The sequence below is a fragment of the Labrus bergylta genome, chromosome 5, assembly GCF_963930695.1.
Source record: "Labrus bergylta chromosome 5, fLabBer1.1, whole genome shotgun sequence".
Taxonomy (NCBI): domain Eukaryota; kingdom Metazoa; phylum Chordata; class Actinopteri; order Labriformes; family Labridae; genus Labrus; species Labrus bergylta.
The window spans coordinates 12,323,897-12,342,961 of NC_089199.1; the positions used below are offsets into that span (position 1 = coordinate 12,323,897).

General features: G+C 36.8%; 1 protein-coding gene across 1 annotated transcript; it reads right to left on the bottom strand.

Moving 5' to 3' along the window:
* Nucleotides 1-6,960: 6,960 nt before the first annotated feature.
* Nucleotides 6,961-15,098, bottom strand: LOC109997379 (sodium- and chloride-dependent GABA transporter 2-like). The gene is made up of 15 exons (XM_065954791.1): nt 14,945-15,098; nt 14,168-14,369; nt 13,749-13,883; nt 12,481-12,621; nt 12,306-12,387; nt 12,086-12,218; nt 11,834-11,968; nt 11,327-11,430; nt 11,124-11,248; nt 10,929-11,041; nt 10,143-10,280; nt 9,680-9,782; nt 8,569-8,669; nt 8,007-8,177; nt 6,961-7,385 (listed from the first exon to the last, which is right to left on the bottom strand). The coding sequence occupies exons 2-15, from the start codon at nt 14,361-14,363 to the stop codon at nt 7,173-7,175; spliced, it is 1,890 nt and encodes a 629-aa protein (XP_065810863.1). The 5' UTR covers nt 14,364-14,369; nt 14,945-15,098; the 3' UTR covers nt 6,961-7,172.
* Between the last annotated feature and the right edge of the window lie 3,967 nt (nt 15,099-19,065).

Consider the following 19,065-nt stretch of genomic DNA (forward strand, 5'->3'; position numbering starts at 1 on the left):
AGTGTCAACCAATAGAAACACAAATCTTTGTTTTATTTGTCATGAAACAGCCTAAAACTATAACCAAAACATTCTGAGAGACATTCATTGATTTTCAGTCTAATGCAGAATAACCTGCTGGGGTTTTTAACAACAGGCTCTTTACTTCCCACGTTTGTGATTGGGTTAGAAGTGATTGATGTTTCATTCATGATGATGTGAAGTTGTAAAGGTTTTGGTGAGAATCTAGGTTTGTATGTTAAAATGATGGTGACCTTCCTGTTCCATTATGTAATTATGGCACTGTGCTGCCGTGAGATTATACAATACGAATATAACACTTTCTCTCAGGCCTGACTGTCACAGACTCTCTGTAATACCTGGCAGACCTCGTTGTGTCTAATCTCTGCTCGAGGAGACTCAGACAGCCAGACGCTCATGTACCATATACTGAGGGATTAACCTCTAGTGCTTCTTCTGCTTTCCCCAATTTACAACCTTACAAACAATCAAATGTAACTCCTTCAAACATATTATTATCAGTCTTCAAAAGGCTTTTTAAACATCTCATTACATCCACAACTTTCAAAGTTCTGAAGATTAGCAATGTAGAGAGAAATCTCTACATTGATCGAACAAATAATAAACATAGAAAATTAGAAATAGACTAGAAGATACTTTTTGTACTTTTACGAACAAAGGCAATCATTTGTCGATTAAAAATGTAATTTTCTGAATAATTTTTGACAATTTAATAAGATACAATGTCAGATTTCAATTATAACAGAGACAATGGATATATATCTATCTATCTATCTATCTATCCATTATAATCCATCCTGTGTTCATTATTAATTGTCAATTTGTTATCTGTATTGTATTCAATGAGGCATAAAATGTGTGTCAAATATGGCACGTGATTTTGTAATGCACTCTGGAGGTCTATTTTATAATCCCAACAAATAAAAATTCAAGTTTATTCTGCACAAGTTTAAAATTCAACTTTATTTTCCCCAAGGGGAAATTAATTTTGCCACCAGGACAGTACCTCCATTTATATCATATTTCATCTATTGATACAAATGATAAAACTAAAGCAGTGGCTAGTTAATGTTATTATCTAATCAGAATAAAGAGTGTTGGGCCGTCACATTTATATGGTAGTTTCTAATATTTAGTTTGTTTTGTTTTTAGCTCTGCTAAAGTCTATCCTTTTGCCGCACTTTTTTTCTCTCTCAAATCATTAACACTAAAAATAACATTTAAATCAAAATGAAATAAGAAGTATATCTAATACGAAAAGAAATAAGAAATGGACACAAATGACGAGTAGAAGACCACATACATAAAAGGACACTGGTAACATCTGTTACATTGGTTTATTTTAAAAACACAACAGTAGCCTTTGGCCTAAGCATTATAACCATCAGACAGCTTATCAAAAGTTGTAATCACTGGGACCCAATAGATTATTATGAAATGTTTAAAATAACACTGGCCCCTGAAGCGCCCTCTGGTGGTTCATTTTATACAATATTAGCATAATTCAATCTCTGAAAAAAGGTATACGCATACTGAAGGGTTTATTGGTTTAATTCAGTTTTGGGTGGGGATAACAGAAATACTATTGTCTCTAATAGTAATATCATTAGACTTTGTCCTACTGACCCATTTAACATGTAAGGACTATTGGGTCTCTGCAAACTCTAAGAACAAAGTGTGAGAAAGCAACAACCACCATACCAAGATGGTAAATTGTCTCCTTTCAAATAAGTTGAAAGTTTTTATATACTTGATATAAGATGTATATAAACACATACTCTATAGGTTTGGTGATATCCAAGTCAGATTGGTATTTGGATTGAAGAGTTAATTTTTGCGGATGCTAAAGGTTTTTTCAGTGGTCAAAGGTTGTGTTTGTGTGTGGTTTTGAGGCTTTTTGAGCAGTATGTGAATTAAAAGATGGTGGATATGCTACTGCGACATATTAACTAAATATCGTTGAATAAATGTATTTTCAGTATTAAAATAAAAAAATAAAATACTAGTTTGTTCTTTGAACATAAGTAACCCGGATTAGTCTCGTGTTTGCATATTGTTTTGTGACCATCAACATTTTCATATATGGTGCTTGATGAAGCACCTACTTTTGAATATCTACACAATGTATTACTAATCACAGGCCTGTACTCTAAAAGATGTTCCTTCTGATACTATAATAGAATGTTTGTTTCCTGTGTAATGAAGAACTTCAGCCAGCAGAGGTCCTTCTGCTTAATGCCTAAAGACGCAGCACTGCTATGTTATTTAGCTGCAGCAATACTATCAGTGTGTTGCTGAACATCACTCATGAACTGAAAATTTAACTGCAAAACACTTCACTTTATTAACCAAAAAAGGAGGGCTGGTTGAACTGCTTTAAATCTACATTTCAGTAAATTAGTTAAAAATATAATAGGCATCAATATGATATATAAGAACACATTGTGTCAATGCAATCCTGCAGGAACTGCAACCACAAAATGGAAAGGTTATGACCACTGTGAAAGGGTTAAGATATTTACCTGATGGACCTTATCTGGAACTGAAGGAGCAGTGTATTCCAAAAGACAAATTGATTTAGCACTGAAGGCCTCAACTTTTAATCTGATACAGAACAAAAATAATTATCCTGACATGCTACAACAATGTGATTCTGTACAACAGCTCAAGAGCAATAATATCCTCAGAATAATTATTGACCATTTAAAAATAATTAGAAGCTATGATTTTTAAGCAACCCTCCAATGATCATGTAGCCATATGCAAGCTAATAAGCTTGTTTTAAAACCTTTAATGATCATAGTTCAACAAACCAAATAATGCCTCCTGGCCAATTTGTTTAACATACAAGTAAATGCCATACTATAGCCTTATACAATGAGGCTGATGGATCTTGTTTTAAGTGCAGCATTGTAGTTAAGCAGTAACTGTATTTGTTAATATATTACTATATAACATGTTGATTTGAACATGAGTAGAATCCTGTAACTAAGGAGCAGAGATCAGAGATGGTATTGCAGCAGAAACAGATTTTGAAGCAAGAGGGTTTGAAGAGAGACCTGCAGCTCCATCTTGTGGCCACATGTTGTAGTTCAGGACCAGGAAGAACAGAGTTCAGCATTTGTATTTCTTGTATTGGTAACAAGGTTTCATAAGACTGTTTCAAAGCAACAAAACAAGAATTTTCACATTCCATTGTTTTTCTTTTATGTAAAACTTTGCTCATCTTGTCTCCCCTCTTGTTTATCTTGTGTCCACTTAAATTTATGGTACTCAAAGATCCGCTGTTTCATTTGATTTTGACATTAATTAATCAGCTCCACCCATAACACAAAATATCTGCCAAAAACATGCCCAAATAAATCCATTATCCAACATAAAAAGCAATACAAAATTCCATTTCTAAATCAAATACTTCCCATCAATTTATATCTAATTTTAATTATCAAAAATATATGCTTTATTAGCACAAACTTAAACCAGACATCTCAAATTAAATTAACCATGAATAAATTGACACCCATGATCATTTAATCCTGATGTTCGACTGTATATTGTAATTTGCTATTGGTTTCGTTTCATGGTTAACATTTGGTGTGAGCTTGGATGTAGGAATCATAGCTTTCCAGACAAAATTAAACTCGTATCCAATAGCAACAGTCAAATTCATGAGAGCAACCCATCCGGGTACTTTGCCCAAACGATGCCGGCCCCGCCCCTATCTGGGTGAAATCATTCCATCTGAATGAATGGCGGTTAATGGACAAGTTGGGGTCATTACCGATTTAAAGTCTTAAAAAATGAAAACCGTACTTTAAAACTGCAAGTATGAGCCTAAATCTGATGACCAGTGATGTAAACATTTAAAATATGACATTTCTGAACAGAGATCGGCATCATAACGGTATAAAATTAACCATGTACGTGAGTGTCTGTTCAATCTCTCTCCGTCAAACTGCTCAAACGAGTTATCGAGTCATAAACTGAGTAATTATTAACCGTGTTACCCGAGAGGGATCTTTATTTTTAAATAATACATTAGTGAATGAATGTGTGAAGAATCTGTTAAGACTTCTCTTCTGTCACGGAGCAATTGCTGCCTTAAAGCTAGCAGGAACATGACAGCAGTCCCACAATTTACCACTTTAATCCTCTCTAGTTTCAGTCCAAACACACACAGCTCTTCTTTTACCTTCCTTTGTCCTTTGTAAATAAAAACCTGATACTAAATTGTGTTTTTAAAATAGTTTTAAGTACAAAAAGCTTCGCAATCGCGTTTAATCGCACTGCTACCAGTGTTTTCTAATCTACCGCCGATACATTCTCAGGGCTTGTTTTCACCCAAACGGGGGCATGGTCACTCTGGCGAGCCAGAAGTGACGTTCGACTGCTCTTATGAATGACTGATTGGAATATATTCAAAACAATCTAGAACAAGAGCAATGGTCAGACTTTGTGATGTGATGCATTCTACTGGAATGTATAGACCATGCTCAGACCCAAGCTTGCTGTAGACACATTTCACTCTAATCCTGAAAGGTGGACATCATCGGAAAACCCAAAGCAAATAGTTAAGAGATACCTTGAAGTCAAGTGAAAACAATCACTGAAGTCATGGATAACATCTATCTAGAGGTCAAACCTTCATTCAATTTTTATCTCAGCTCCCTTGAAGCACAAACAAGATGTGAGCTGAAGGATTGTGAGGACAGGCTCACCCAAAGCAGAACTGAGGGTAGAGTACGATTGGAAATCCAAGAGGAATCGCTGGTTTATTTCCTTGATCAGCTCCAAGGACAAAGAGAAAACATGCAGTGGAGCTGTGAGAGAGAGAAGCTGAAGAGGGAAATCTGCAGCCTGAAAGCAGAGCTGGAGCAGGCTCAGGCTCAGGCCAAACAATTCCGCTCAAAAACACAGAAACAGAAAGAGGATGCTAGGAAGACCATGGAGAGTTCCAAGTTTGGATTTCTCCAGCTGAGATTGATGGCCAGAGATGAGACCAGGAAGAATGCATCTGCTCTGAAAGAAGCAAAGGATCTGCTGGAGACTGAGTGCCTCCTCCTGCAGCAGGAGAACATTTCCCTCCAGGAGGAGATGGAGATATTCAGAGCCTCCTGTCTGTCTGAGCTGGACCAAGAGAGACAGGCTGCTCTGAAGGAGGCTGAACAGCAGCTGTACTGTCAAAACATTAAGTGTCAGCAGGACAAGTGGAGCTTCCTATCATATATCACCAACGACCTCCTCATGGCAGCTGATTCCAGACTTCTAACCAGCCTCATCCTCCTTGATCTAAGTGCAGCCTTCGACCAAACCCACCTCCTCCCTCCCGCCCACTTCCCTGACTGATTGCCTGCAAGAAATCAAATCCTGGTTCACCTTCAACTTCCTCAAATTAAACAGTGACAAAACCGAGCTTCTCCTCATCGGCACCAAATCAACAATCTCCAAACTTGACAGTTTTTCTCTGGCTATTGACCACTCCTCAGTTTTCCCTTCCCCTCTGGTTAAGAGTCTGGGTGTCATCCTTGACAGCACACTATCATTCCAAGCTCACATCAATAATGTCACCCGGTCTGCTTATTTCCATCTACGTAACATTAATCGCCTCCGCCCGTCCCTCACTCCCAGCAGTACTGCCATCCTTGTCAACACCCTGGTTACATCCCGCATTGACTACTGCAACTCCCTTCTCTTTGGTCTCCCTCTCAAGTCCATCCACAAACTTCAACTGGTTCAGAATTCTGCCGCTCACATCATCACCAGAACGCCCTCTGTTAATCACATCACCCCTGTCCTACAGCAGCTTCATTGGCTCCCGGGTTAAACATCGCATCACCATCAAAATTCTGCTTCTCACCTTCAAGGCCATCCACAACCTCGCTCCACTTTACATCTCTGAACTCCTGCACATCAACATACCTACCCGCACTCTCAGGTCTTCTTCTTCCATTCAACTCACTGCACCACCCGCCCGCCTGTCCAGGGCCTTCAGCCGCTCTGCCCCCCACCTCTGGAACTCCCTCCCACCACAAATCCGTTATATCGACACTCTCTCCATTTTCAAATCTCATCTCAAAACACATCTTTTTAAATTGGCATATTCAGTCTGATCATTCTCCACCCGTTCTCATAACGCCTTTACATCCTGTACATTTGTGTTTTTTAATGTTAATTTCATCGTTGTGTTGTTACTTTGTTGTTTTTTTATCTCTGCTCTGTAAGGTGACCTTGAGAGTTTTGAAAGGCGCCTTTAAATAAAATGTATTATTATTATTATTATTCCTTCAGACCACAGAAGGCCTCAAGCCGACACTGCAGGAGAAGGAGCAGGAGTGGGAGAAGACAGAGGGCTCCATGTGGTCCCAGCTAGAAGATCCTGAGAGACAGATCAGTGAGACGCTGTACAATACATGCTGCTCATGCTTGGGTCTGTTTTACAGACAGCTTGCTGATGATTTTTTTCCATGAGGCCCATTGAAATGACTTTGGAAACACAAATAAAAAAATAAAATAAGCAAATAAGTCCAATGTAAATGTTCAGTTTGTTGGTTGGTTGTGGTCAAGAATCTGAGTTTGCATTACTATTACTCATAAAATCAATCCCTCAACAGTCTCTATCAGGTGCATTGTGTAAAGTACTAAACAAAGATATTTCTGTAGCATGCATTACATTTCTTTACCTATTTTAACTAAATGTGCTAGTTTAATTCAGTTCATCGCTATTTAACAGACAGAAACTTGTGGCTAAATTCCGTGTTATGCCCCCCCTCATTTTCACATCATGTTTTTTTTATTTTCCACTGGCTGAAAATTGACCAAGGTGCAATGCTGCCTTAACCCTTGACCAAGTACCATAGGGAGTGCATTGACTCATTTTCGAGTGTTAAAATGTTAATTCTTTCAAGAACTCACAACTGGAAATCAGCATTTTTAATTAAATTTACCACTGTTTTATTATTTACACTTTATATATTTTGTATTTCATTTTCTAAGCAAAAAAAACTAAAAGAAAAATGTAGTAACAAAAATATTGTAGCCTGGTACTAGACTCTTTAAAAACAATTCAAGTATGATTTCCAAAATCATTCTGTACATAAATCCTAAGTATCTGTTCATGCGTCCTGTGTTTTTTCATCAGGAGTCTTGACTGATCAGTGAAACTGTTTAGGATCTGAATTCATGACAGTTATGAGACCATCTAAATTTTTTATTTCTTGATGCGAGTTCCACCCTGCAACATCAGGGCTGTCCGTTTGCCGCAGAGTGTACAAGCCTGTGAAAGTCTGAAATCCTTCTTTGCTTTTTTCCTTCTTTAACGGTGCTGTGGGTAAATCCCTTGCTGGAGTGCAAAGAATTTTAAGTCTCTGTGTGGAGAAAGAGGAGAACAGTTAGATTAACGCTATATTTGTTACAGTACTCTATTGTCTACTACTCAAATAAATTAAAGGAACACTTTATCATCAAAGTATAACACCAAGTCAGTTTAACTTCAGGGATATTAAATTGTCTGTTTTAGAAGAGTGACTGTGAATCAATTCACCGTGCCTTGTTGCAAATGAAAGTAAGAATAGTTGCATTGACGAGGCAAAAGCAAGCTGGCCATCTCGTTCCCTGACATAAACCCAATTGAGCACCTTTGGGAAGTTATGCATCAGTTCATCCGATGCTGTTAAGTACCGCCACAGACTGTCCAGGATCTCACTGATACCCTGAACAAGGTCTGGAGTGCATAAGGACACGCCATAAACACTAGTGATCACATTATGAATTGCTGGGATAAAATTCCTGCAAGTTGGATCAGCCTGTGGTTAATTTTTCTGTGTGATTCTGAATCCAGCCCGACTCAATGGGTTAACGATTTTGGTTTCCATGGAACGTTGTGCCGTCAATTTGTTTCTAAGCAATTATGCAATGTATATCTGTAAAAATTTTCAACTTGAATAATTTGTTCATTAAGATCTAGTGAGCGATTTAAGTAACTTTACCTGTCGGAGTGTTCCCGGAGTTATACTCACAGCATACAGCATCCATAAAGGAACCATGAGAGTTGAAGAGAGAGTAAACAAGCCTCCAATGGTGTAGCCCCACCAGGGATACTCATAAGTGTTGTTGAATTTTAACGGGGTGTATTTGATTATAGAGAAGAGAAAAGTGCCCTAAAAAGAAAACAAGAAAAAAGACAGCATAAAAAACACATTCAATTATTTGTTACAAAAAAAACTACATTTTGTGTGTGTGTGTATTTTATTGAGCCAAAGTAAATCATATAATAGAAAATAAGTCTTGTTTTCAAACACATAATGTACCTTGTGTACTGGGTTTTGGTTTTTCTATTTTTGCCAATATTTTTAGTTTTAATTTATGAATTTCGGTCTCTTTTTCCCATTATAATGTGGCTGACACCACCTAGAATTAAATGTAAGTATTTCTTCTTGATTCTTAAGATCCATCTGGTTAAGACATAAACTACAGAAGCCTCTGTCAGCTGTCATACACACTTGTGTCTGACTAGACCATGAACAGAGTTACCGGCAGGCCGATACTTACAGTACAGATGGCTGGTGTGAAGTACTGCCAACAGTATTTCATAAGAGGCCATGGCCGATACCCGATCATATCCTTTATATTGTCATAATGACGATCAGCACCTGAGGAAGTTATATTTCTTAGTTACATGAGCACTTCAGGCAACACAGTCTTTTTAATTTTCATAAAAAAAACATTAATTCTTTAATACATGCTCCATTTTGTTCTGAATCACACACAATGGTGTAACTTTGGGCCATCGTTTGGACTAACACCCCCACTACTGATTTTGCGGTAACTAGTAAGTAACCAGTTATTTTCCAGATTCAATAATGCTGTTTCAATTACTGACATTTTAACTTACTTCAGGCTATGTGAAACAGCCGACAACAACACAAGGTTCAGGTTTATTGACATTGATTTAGCGGGCCGGACTGTAGACTGATAGACAGGTATGTTGTCTGTGACATGCTTCAAATCAACAGTTAAGGATGTTGCCTTCAGAGATCTAATTGGTAAATACTTACAAACTGAAAATAACTTCCATGTTATTTGAAATGTAGGAGTTGTCACTGCACAATTCTGCCACAACAACACTAAATAATGTGAACATTAATATGACGATTGAAGCAAGAAAAAAGTTAGGCTCAAGTTACTTTCCCAAGTAACTTGTTACTTTTGTAATGCAGTTACTCATTTAGTCACTCAAGATACTTTTTGATAGTAGTAACTAGTAACTGTAACTAGTTACTTATTGTCAGTAACATGCCTAACGCTGCTTGTGACCCATTCCTTCTGCCTATGATCCTTCTGGTCTCTATCTGTATAGCTAGTCTCTTTTAAAATCCATATCAAACATATGAAGAAGTAAAATATAATGCAACTTACAGCTGACTGACATTACACAGGTGACAATGTTTGGATTTCTATGAAGCAGGCTGAGAGTGGTCCAAAAACCTACCTCATCGCCATAGGTGTTAACAAATAGGACCATCACTTACATAGTAAGACTATGACACCTAAGGTTGGAAACCACTGGTTTAAAAACATATGCTGTAAAACTCAAGTTTATGAAGACTATCTCACACTGTGGCTCCAACATATTTTACTTTAATTCAATATTTTTACTTACCATAAACCCATCCAACACATACAGACTGAAGCACAGCAAAAAGCAGAAGTGTCATCCCACTGCAGGCGTAGCAGTCAAAGAGCTGGAAGATGTAAAGGCCTCCCTGGAAAAAAAAAAGAAACATATTCATTCAATGAAATTCCAAACACATTTGTCATTGCCTGATCCACACATTGTCAAAAATGGGAAAATAGAAGTATGAACCATAAAGAACAAACAATGTATAAATAGTATTTTATTTTCAACCATAGTGTATTGTTCATATTATGTACGTAATACATCTCTATTCTGTTTGTAGATTTATAGGGACACATTATTCTACTAACATTTTTCTTTCAGTCATCTGATCCTGAATTGAATGCCTTACCAGCAATGTTGAGAATGCTAATGTAATTGTATATAATATCTGCTGGGAGATTCATTCATTAGAGAAACAGATATGAAATAATGTTTTATCACTGACCTCTGTGACCATCAGAATCCCGACTAAGAAACTTCCAACAGCAATGGCGAGTAGAAGGAGTTTACGGTAACATTTGTTTTGAAAGAAGGCAGGATACATATCAGAGATGGTTGTGACCAATGCCTCTAGATTTACAAACTACCATGAGGGGAGAAATCATTTTAATTAGCCTTAATTCATTATATTATGGTGTCTGCATGTATTACTCCCAATGTCCACATACTCCGTGTGTGCCCAGTCTATCAGCACCACGGTTTTGCTCTATTGGATGGCGCCCTCCCTGCCCCACTGGATCTGATTCTGGACCGTAAGCACAGCAGAGAGCAGCCATGATCAGCTGTACACACATTACAGGAGAACTACAACATTACGTGAGAATAAAGCGAAAACAACACGTTGCTTAGTCTTTCTGAGGAAGATTTGTTGTTTGTTTGGTGCATGTTTTGACGTATGTTGATAAAGTGATGGAAAATACGATCAAGAGTCGGTATATTCGGGTTTTTGTATTCTGGCTAGCTTGACGCGTTCCTGCAGCATACTCCGTCCAAAATAGACACGCAGAAAGTGCATTTGAAACGGAGCAGAGCGTAGTGGCGCTGGTGGCACGCTCCGGAGATGGACTGCTGTGCTTGCTGTGGAAACACAATGATTGACTAGAGTGGCAACAAATGGCGGCTTAGTGCGTGGAGCTGACAGACCGCGACGTGCACAGAGTATGTGGAAATTGGGAGTGTGTTTAAAACTGGCTTTATTTTTGGTATGGAATTGGTAAAATAGTAATACTACCTCACTATCTAATCCTAAAAAGATGATCATAACAAAGAAGGAAACAGCCCAGAGCTGAGGAAGCGGCATCAGAGCAACAGCACGTGGATATGCTATGAATGCCAAACCTGGACCTGCAAAGGAACATGGGAAAAAATGTCATATTCTTAAACAATTCCAAGTATCACATTGTGTTTCTTTATTACATTTTCATACCTGATTCAGCCACCACTGATATATCCACACCTTGCTCATTTGCCATGAAACCAAGAACAGAAAAGATGGCAAAACCAGCAACGAAGCTGGTAAAACTATTTAACAGGCAAAGGTATACGCAGTCTCTGTAGTTGAAAAATGGGAGAATTATTACACCTTGCTCCAATCTAAACTACAGTTAGAATCTTGAATACAATACAAACCTGTAGCAGTTGTTAGTGTACTTATTGTAACTTCCCAAAGATGTCAAAACACCTGTGCAAACTCCACACGAGTAAAAGATTTGGCTGCCAGCATCCAGCCACACCTAAAGATTTCAAGTTTTGGGTTTGGGTTTTTAACAAGTCAACTGAAAAAAACACCTTTTTATACCAATTGATACTAATGATTGATGATATTTTCCACTTATTGGTATAGTCATACTGAGAGTGTCTGCATTACATTAACAGATTTCTTTAGTTTCCCTACAGTCCCGTCCTTTAAATATAATGTCAGCTTGTAAACTACAGCATCATGCACATTTTCAGTCATCTCAGAGATATGGTTTCATTGATGAAAAAAAACTATGGATAAACTATGGATTGCTGTCAGATTTTGTACAGACATTCACTCAAATGAAAGCTTAAGTTTAATTAACTTAGTTTTAGGATATCTTTATCGCCATATCAAGGCAGTCAAAGCACTAGTTAAAGATAAGAGAAAGATCTTACCTCTGGATCACTGAGGCGGGAGGGGTCTGGATAGAGGTAGAAGATGATTCCATCTTTGGCTCCTGGTAATGTCAGACCACGAACTAGCAGCACCACCAGCATTACATATGGAAATGTGGCAGTGAAGTAGACAACCTAAAGCAGAACAACCAGCACATTTTTGTGTAACTTGCAGAAAAAAATACATTGTTCTAAAAAGTGAAGGAAAAGATTTAAAATAATCCAAATGAGAAAATAAAAGTTTAACTGTACCTTTCCTGTGGACTTGACTCCATTCCAGACACAAAAGTAACACAGTACCCAGGCAAGAAGTAAACAGAGAGCCAAGTCCCAACGAATGTTGCCAATATGGTCAATTCCACTGGACAGACCCAAGATTCTCCTCCTGTGCAGAGTTTATAAAAAAAAAAAAAAAACAGTATATCAACAATAACTACAGCCCTTAAATTATTTCTTAATCCATGCTACTTACTCCCAAAATTCTACAACTGAAGATGTGCCGTTTCCATACAGGTGCCGAGATGTTTGATTATGACCATGCTCGAAACAGAAATCTTAAATGAAAGAAAAACAGAGTTTATAAAACTGATTGACAAAACTTAATGTACAATTTTGTTGCGTCATAGATGAAAGATAAAGTCTTGTACCTGTGTTCCAGCTGTTCTGACAGCTGGCCCAAGGAAGTTCAGAGGTGAAGGATGAAAACAGGTAAAGAAATGTCCAAGCCAGTATGATAACGTAATACACTACAGTGTATAAAACAACCACTTGGCTTCCATAACCTAAGCCTTTAGAGACATGGAGATATTATATCTTAATATTATGAAGCTTTTGGAGACATGGATATGTCATTTGAATATCATAAAACAATAAAAATATTTTCAATGGAAAGTGTGAAAAGATGGCTTGAGAATGAACCAACTCAAGGTGCAATGATCAAATTTAAACATTTTGCCCAAAAAACTACTAACAAAGATCAGCAAAACAGTAGGGGAAAATGACATTCATTTGTTGTTTTTTATTAAAACTCATGTGACAAGATGGGACACACAGAGCATCATTACGATTTATTTGGTTTACTGCAGACACCCGGCTCAATTTTAATCTTTCCAACAGTATCAGTTCTTTATCAGGGAAATGCAGCACTTAGTTCATCAACCAGTGACTAACTCTGTCAGTCTGACATTTGGTGTGGGCAGATAACACACACAGGGTTTTATCAGGCCATTTTCTCTGAAAACAGCTGTCTGCTACAGAAGAAGACAAAAACATCAACATTTTGTGGCAGTAAAATACAATAAATAGCTGTAAGGTGCTGAACCACTGCATCTAGCTGAGACCAAATCTACAGAGTTGGCTGATCATTTTCATCTTTGTCCATACGAGTAACTCCATTTTCAAAAACAGAGACATTTCAACTCTTGCTTTATTTAGGATATTCCTAAACGGTGCTTTGGGGAAAGAAAACAATGAGATTACAAACAATACTGTTGTAGGTTATAACCGCAGAATTAAAACATGCTTCAATGAACTCAAAATAAACAAAGGAGGCTCCTAAAAGGATTCAACTGTGGTGTTTATTCAATACCAGAATTTTGGTCTTCATAAAAAAATGTTACTTTAAGGAATATAAATGTAATTATTTATCTCTTTAGTCAAAGTTCTTCTTTGACTTCCATTGTTGGCCAAAAACTTAAAATACATTGTGACCCACTTTGTTGCACCAGCTGACACTACTGGTATTCATATCCTTCACTGTGGTAAAAAAACAATACATTGTTGTTTAAGTTCTACATAACCATTAAAAGTTCTGCATTCAAAGTCCGACTTATTTAAAAGTATGGCTGAATGTTAAAATACTCAGAATTTATGTAATTGTAATTTAACTGATTAAATAATGGCTTGGCCCACTAACCTTCAAAGAGGGGGCAGATTTTTCTCCAGCAAGTTATTCCACCCTGGCTAGTGAACTGGCCCAAAGAAGTCTCAAGGAAGAACAGTGGGATGCCACAGGTGAACAAAAACAGTACGTAAGGTATGAAGAAAACCCCTTTGGAACAGAAAAGGAAACAATTTGTTAGGAAAACGGATATAATGTGTCAAACAGACAAAGTTTTTGCACAGATGAATATTGATGGCAAAAAGACTCGTTATTGGTCAGCATACATTAATAACATAGGGTTTTATATTCAGATTGTCAAACTGTCTGAATGAGTTAAAAGGTGTATCAAGTGTTTGCCCCGAAATCAACTTCTATACCAGAACTTTACAAAACACAGTTTAACTCATTCTTTGTTACATGTGGCACAACTGAAAACAATATCAAACATTTACCTCCTCCATTTTTATAGCAAAGGTATGGGAACCTCCAGACGTTTCCAAGGCCGACTATATGTCCGGCCACAGCCAGGATAAACTCGATTTTACTTCCCCACTGCTCCCTCTCCTGAGGTTTGGACTGAGTGTGAACTTGTTTGGTCCCAAGGTTCATCAGATTCATTTTTACCTCTGAGTTTTGTCCTTGGTCCATTTTAACCTGCAAAATGAATTTAATTAAGGTAGTTTATCACTGAAACAGTCTGTGGTTTACATAAAAGCTGTGTCAAGGTAACACTAAGTAATGCACAGAGGGATCCAATGTTTGTTTTCATTCTGTTTCATTTTGTCAGACAGTTTAAATAAAACTTCAAGTATCAAGATTTTCATCAGTATTATTAGGTTTCACTAAAGGAGCAAGTTTTTTTCAGAATAAATGCGAGACTTGAACAAATTTGCTCTCGGCTAGAAAAGCTTGTCATCTTCAAATTAAGATATTAAAGCTTTATGAAACAATATTAGAATGCTATGGCTAAGCTAGCAGCTATTTATGCCTTCACTGTGGCACATTTATGGCTTAATCTAAATGCTAATGTCAACATGTGATATTGCTAACCGGTTGATGATAAACAGCATTCCCTTTTCTGGAAGAAAGTGATGTTCAGGAGTTATCCAAAGCAAAGGCTAGACTTACAACAATATGACTTAAAATTCAGTTTAAATTCATAAACAGCAAGCAAAGTATAACAACGTAAACTATATATTGAGAGGTCAAAACAAAAAATGCACAAATACCTAGAGCAGTGGAAGTTTGTCCTCTTCTGACAGATATTTTCCTTGTTTCCTGGCAGAATGCTGCCTCTCGTGAATAAATTGGTTTGAAAGGGTTTCTGTGAGGAGGGGCAAATAGGCAATTGGGACTAACTCAACCAGTTTTGTCTTTAGAAACCGACACCCCCGCCTCACACACAAACACAGTTTTACCAACACAAACAGTTGCGTGCAACCACAGCCTCAGTGTGGGTCTCTGTGTGCCAAGATAAAGCAGATAACCATGCCGGGGCAATGCAAAGAAATAGTAGGAAACAGACGGACATACAGCATTATTTTCTGTTGTAAAACTAGAGCATCATCATTTCTCTAGTGTTTTTGATGATCAACAGTAAAATCTGTTTATAAAGGGCGTCAATAGCTTTCAATCTATATTAGCTGGAGCAGAGCAGTCGAATGTGATTTTTTAATCAATATAACAAACTGATTTTACCAAATTTAAATAACCTTACCTGAGAACGATGTAAAAACTCTTAGATAAGGTTTTATAATGACAAGTTATCTTTATAATGAACCCTGCCCTCCCCCCTCCTCCCACATAACCCAGACTCTCATCAGCCCCACAGTCAGTAAAACATCAAAGTAATGTGAATGCTGAACTGTTCTTTATGCGTTACATTAACGCCCACTGGACTTTAAAAATGTATCTTCCTTACATGGACTCTGTGAGTAGTTACACACACTAAGATTTCTTTTTACTCATAGTCCACTGCACAGCTCCTACATTGCACCTTATGTACATTGTGTTTTTTTATTTTATATATTTTACATTTTTAAATTATATTTTATATATTGTAATAGCTTCTTATATTGTATTATTTAAGTTGTTTCTAGTTCTGCTTTATTTCCCTGTTAATTGTTTAGCACCAATACACCAAGTCAAATTCCTTGTATGTGTAAATGTACTTGGCAATAAACCCCGATTCTGATTAATTGATTATTAACATATTAATAATTATGCTACATAATAAAATAAATGAGTTATTTCAGCTTGTGTTAATCAATAAAATGTCAAACCAAAGCACTGTCAGGGTGTCTCTGACATTCAGTGTTGTGTTCCTTGTAACAATTTGACCATCACAAGAGCATTTCATTTGTCACTGTAAAATTCCTATTGAAAACTGTCAATCATGAGTATTTTTTTTATAAACATGAACACCAGAAACCAAATCAAAACAACTCTTTCATTGGGAGAACAAAGAGAGTGAGAAAGGTAAGAAATCTAATCCCCCTGTTTGATGCTTTTGTTCTCCTCTTTTATAATGTGGTACTAGAGTGAAAAGAAGGAAAACCTGTCTGAGAGTGGCCTCTAACCCTCTATGGTAGCCAGTGATCATCAACTGGGGGCTTGGGGGCAGATTATCACCTACAAGCAATTTGAGTCACCTTCATAGATAACAATAGAAGTATTTTCAAAAACCTTATGAGATCAAAATTGTATCGGAAATTACAAAAAAAAAAAAAAAAATCATGTTGCCCTGAGACAACATTGCACCTTAATGGAACCACAAAATTCCATACCAGGCATACTAGGTTGTAATACAAGTTGATTGTATTTGTAAGGAAACAAGTCAGAATTATCCAAATGAATTTGCCATGAGTAAGAATTTGTAATGCATTTATAAGAATATGTAACTGATAACTAAATCTGCACATACTATGAGTTATTGTAGGAGATGAATCCGCACCTTTTCTTTGGCACTATAAAAAGGTGAGAGTGAGGATGAGGTGTCATATAATGATGAGGAAGTGAGTGACAATGCAACTCAGGTTGTTCTGGCATTTGAAAAGTTCAGTGCTTGAAATGTGTTACCTTCCAGTGTTTTTGAGAGGCTTCGCTTCCCAGATGTTCAGGAGCAGTGAGGTGCATAAGTGAGGAAGGAGATTATGTGTGTATGTGTTTGTCTTCATGCAGGTCCATGCAGGTCCTTGTGTGTGTATGTGCATGTCGGTTAGGATAAGGTGCATATTAGGATAAGGTCATGGTGATTTTTAATGGTTAACTTGAAACATCATCGATAGTAATGATTTGATATGATCATTTGATGATATGATGATTTGGTCGCATTTGTGTTCCACGTTAGTACAATGTTGTCTGACAGCAACAGTTGGATATGAAATTTGACTTTTTATTAAATTTGAAATGAGTACAAACTAGCTGAATGTTTAAATATATTAACATATTATTTTCTTTCTGCATCAAAATATCAAATATTTCAATTTGTCAGTTATGGTACAATGTTGCCTTGAGGAAAAACAATAAAAACATTTTTTTTTGTCCCACAGAGGTTTAAACTCATCTGGCAGTAAAACTTCAAACACCACTGTGATCTTTGTGATTTTAAGCACTGTTAAAAAAAATAAATCACATAACAATTTTTCTGTACTAAATTTTCTCTTGAAGATGTGTAAATATGGTTTCCTTTAGGTTTAACAACAACATACATCAGACTTGTCCTTTTTGGACATGAAAATGTATGTTGCATACCACTGCTGTACCTGAGAAATAATTCCATAATTTCTTACACAAACACACACAAAAAACCCTGCACACTATGCACACTAGAGGGAGCTAAAAATCTGCCAAAAAAACTTTCTTTAGACTTGAAGCCCATTATGTCAAGTCACAAACACAAATATTAATATACATGTATCTGAAGCCAGGTAAAAAAAAAAAAAAAAAGAAAGCTTATACACTGCTCATGCAACACAAAAACAATATCACCTCAAGGGCGTTCATTTTTATTACATAGCCTGAAGAAAATAACTGAAACTAATAGTCATGCACAATATAGTTTGGCTTTTGCAACTTTTTTCACGTTTACTGTAGTTTTACAGTAAGAGTATGTTTTTGTTGGTTTCTTTATACCCTGACACCCAGAGGCTTTGTTTCCAACAAGTTCGCATGTGTGCACAGCACAATAGAACGGTTATTTTTATTCTCGTCATGTCCACAAGAGGGCGCGCATAAAAACATCTTCATATGTCACTGCAGCTAGTTCAATCATTCAAACAAATATGATCCAAGACTTGAGTCTCCTTGTTCTACACTTTAAATGTCCATCATCTTCCTTACATCCTTGTAAAAAAAAGTCTGACATATAATTTATGTGACCAAGTGGAATCCACCATGCTAGTTGTCACGAATCTAACTGTAATTTGCCAAGCCATATTATCCCACCTTTAATGTACAAGTTATGAGACCTGTAATATAATTGATGTGATGTATATCGCAAATACAGTGCATATTCAATGCATTCAATCACATGTGAAATTTTTACTCCAAGTAAGAGATGGCTCTGTGCAATTTTCTAGTTGGAGCCTAACCCTGTAGTAAGGACCATGAAAGCCAATTGTATGTATATTAAGTTGACTGTTGGAAGCTACAGGTGAATCAGTCAACAGGCTTGTGAGTGGTGACCTAGATCTTCCAATTTTACACATCCAATACAGTGCCACGTGTTTATTCTATTAGTAACTTTCCAACTCAGTGTTAGTTTTAATGAATTCCTGGGACAGTTGTGCTGGAATGAGCTTAACATTTAACATGTTCTGTATACGATAACAAAGCATTTAACTTCAAGCAGACTTTAAAAACAGAGATCTTTTAAACTTTTATCATCATACCCTTCTGATAATTGATATGATACAATTTGTTATTATGATAACAATGATGCACTATAGGGAAATATGTCTTGGACATAAAAAGAACACCATATAACAGAACAGCAATCCACATGTAAACATAGAAGCACAACCACATAATTCACAACCACAAACATAGGGATTAAATAATATGAGGTGACAGTCTCTGTGAGTCTTTTCAGGCTTTGCTTTTTTCTTTCTAAAACAAGGTTATAAAAATATCAACAAATCAACTGGAAGCAACACAATAGAAGTAGATAAGTAGTATTCAAAATTATAATTATGTCTACTTCACTTGGATGAAGGAAACTTGTGTTGTTATCTTAGGAGACAGCTGTGTTTCTTTGAACGGAGGTGACCCTGCACAGAGTCACTTTGGAAGAGGTTGCCAAAGACAACTCATTTACAAACACTGTAATGATTTGTACAACATCTTGTTC

What these genes read in the sequence shown, in the direction of transcription:
- LOC109997379 (XM_065954791.1), bottom strand. Translation starts at nt 14,363, where the DNA reads ATGGACCAAGGACAAAACTCAGAGGTAAAAATGAATCTGATGAACCTT. An exon ending in CCCGCCTCAGTGATCCAGAG is followed by an intron (nt 11,431 to 11,833) that starts GTAAGATCTTTC and finishes TGAAATCTTTAG; the next exon opens with GTGTGGCTGGATGCTGGCAG. An exon ending in GGATTCTGATGGTCACAGAG is followed by an intron (nt 9,783 to 10,142) that starts GTCAGTGATAAA and finishes TTTTTTTTCCAG; the next exon opens with GGAGGCCTTTACATCTTCCA.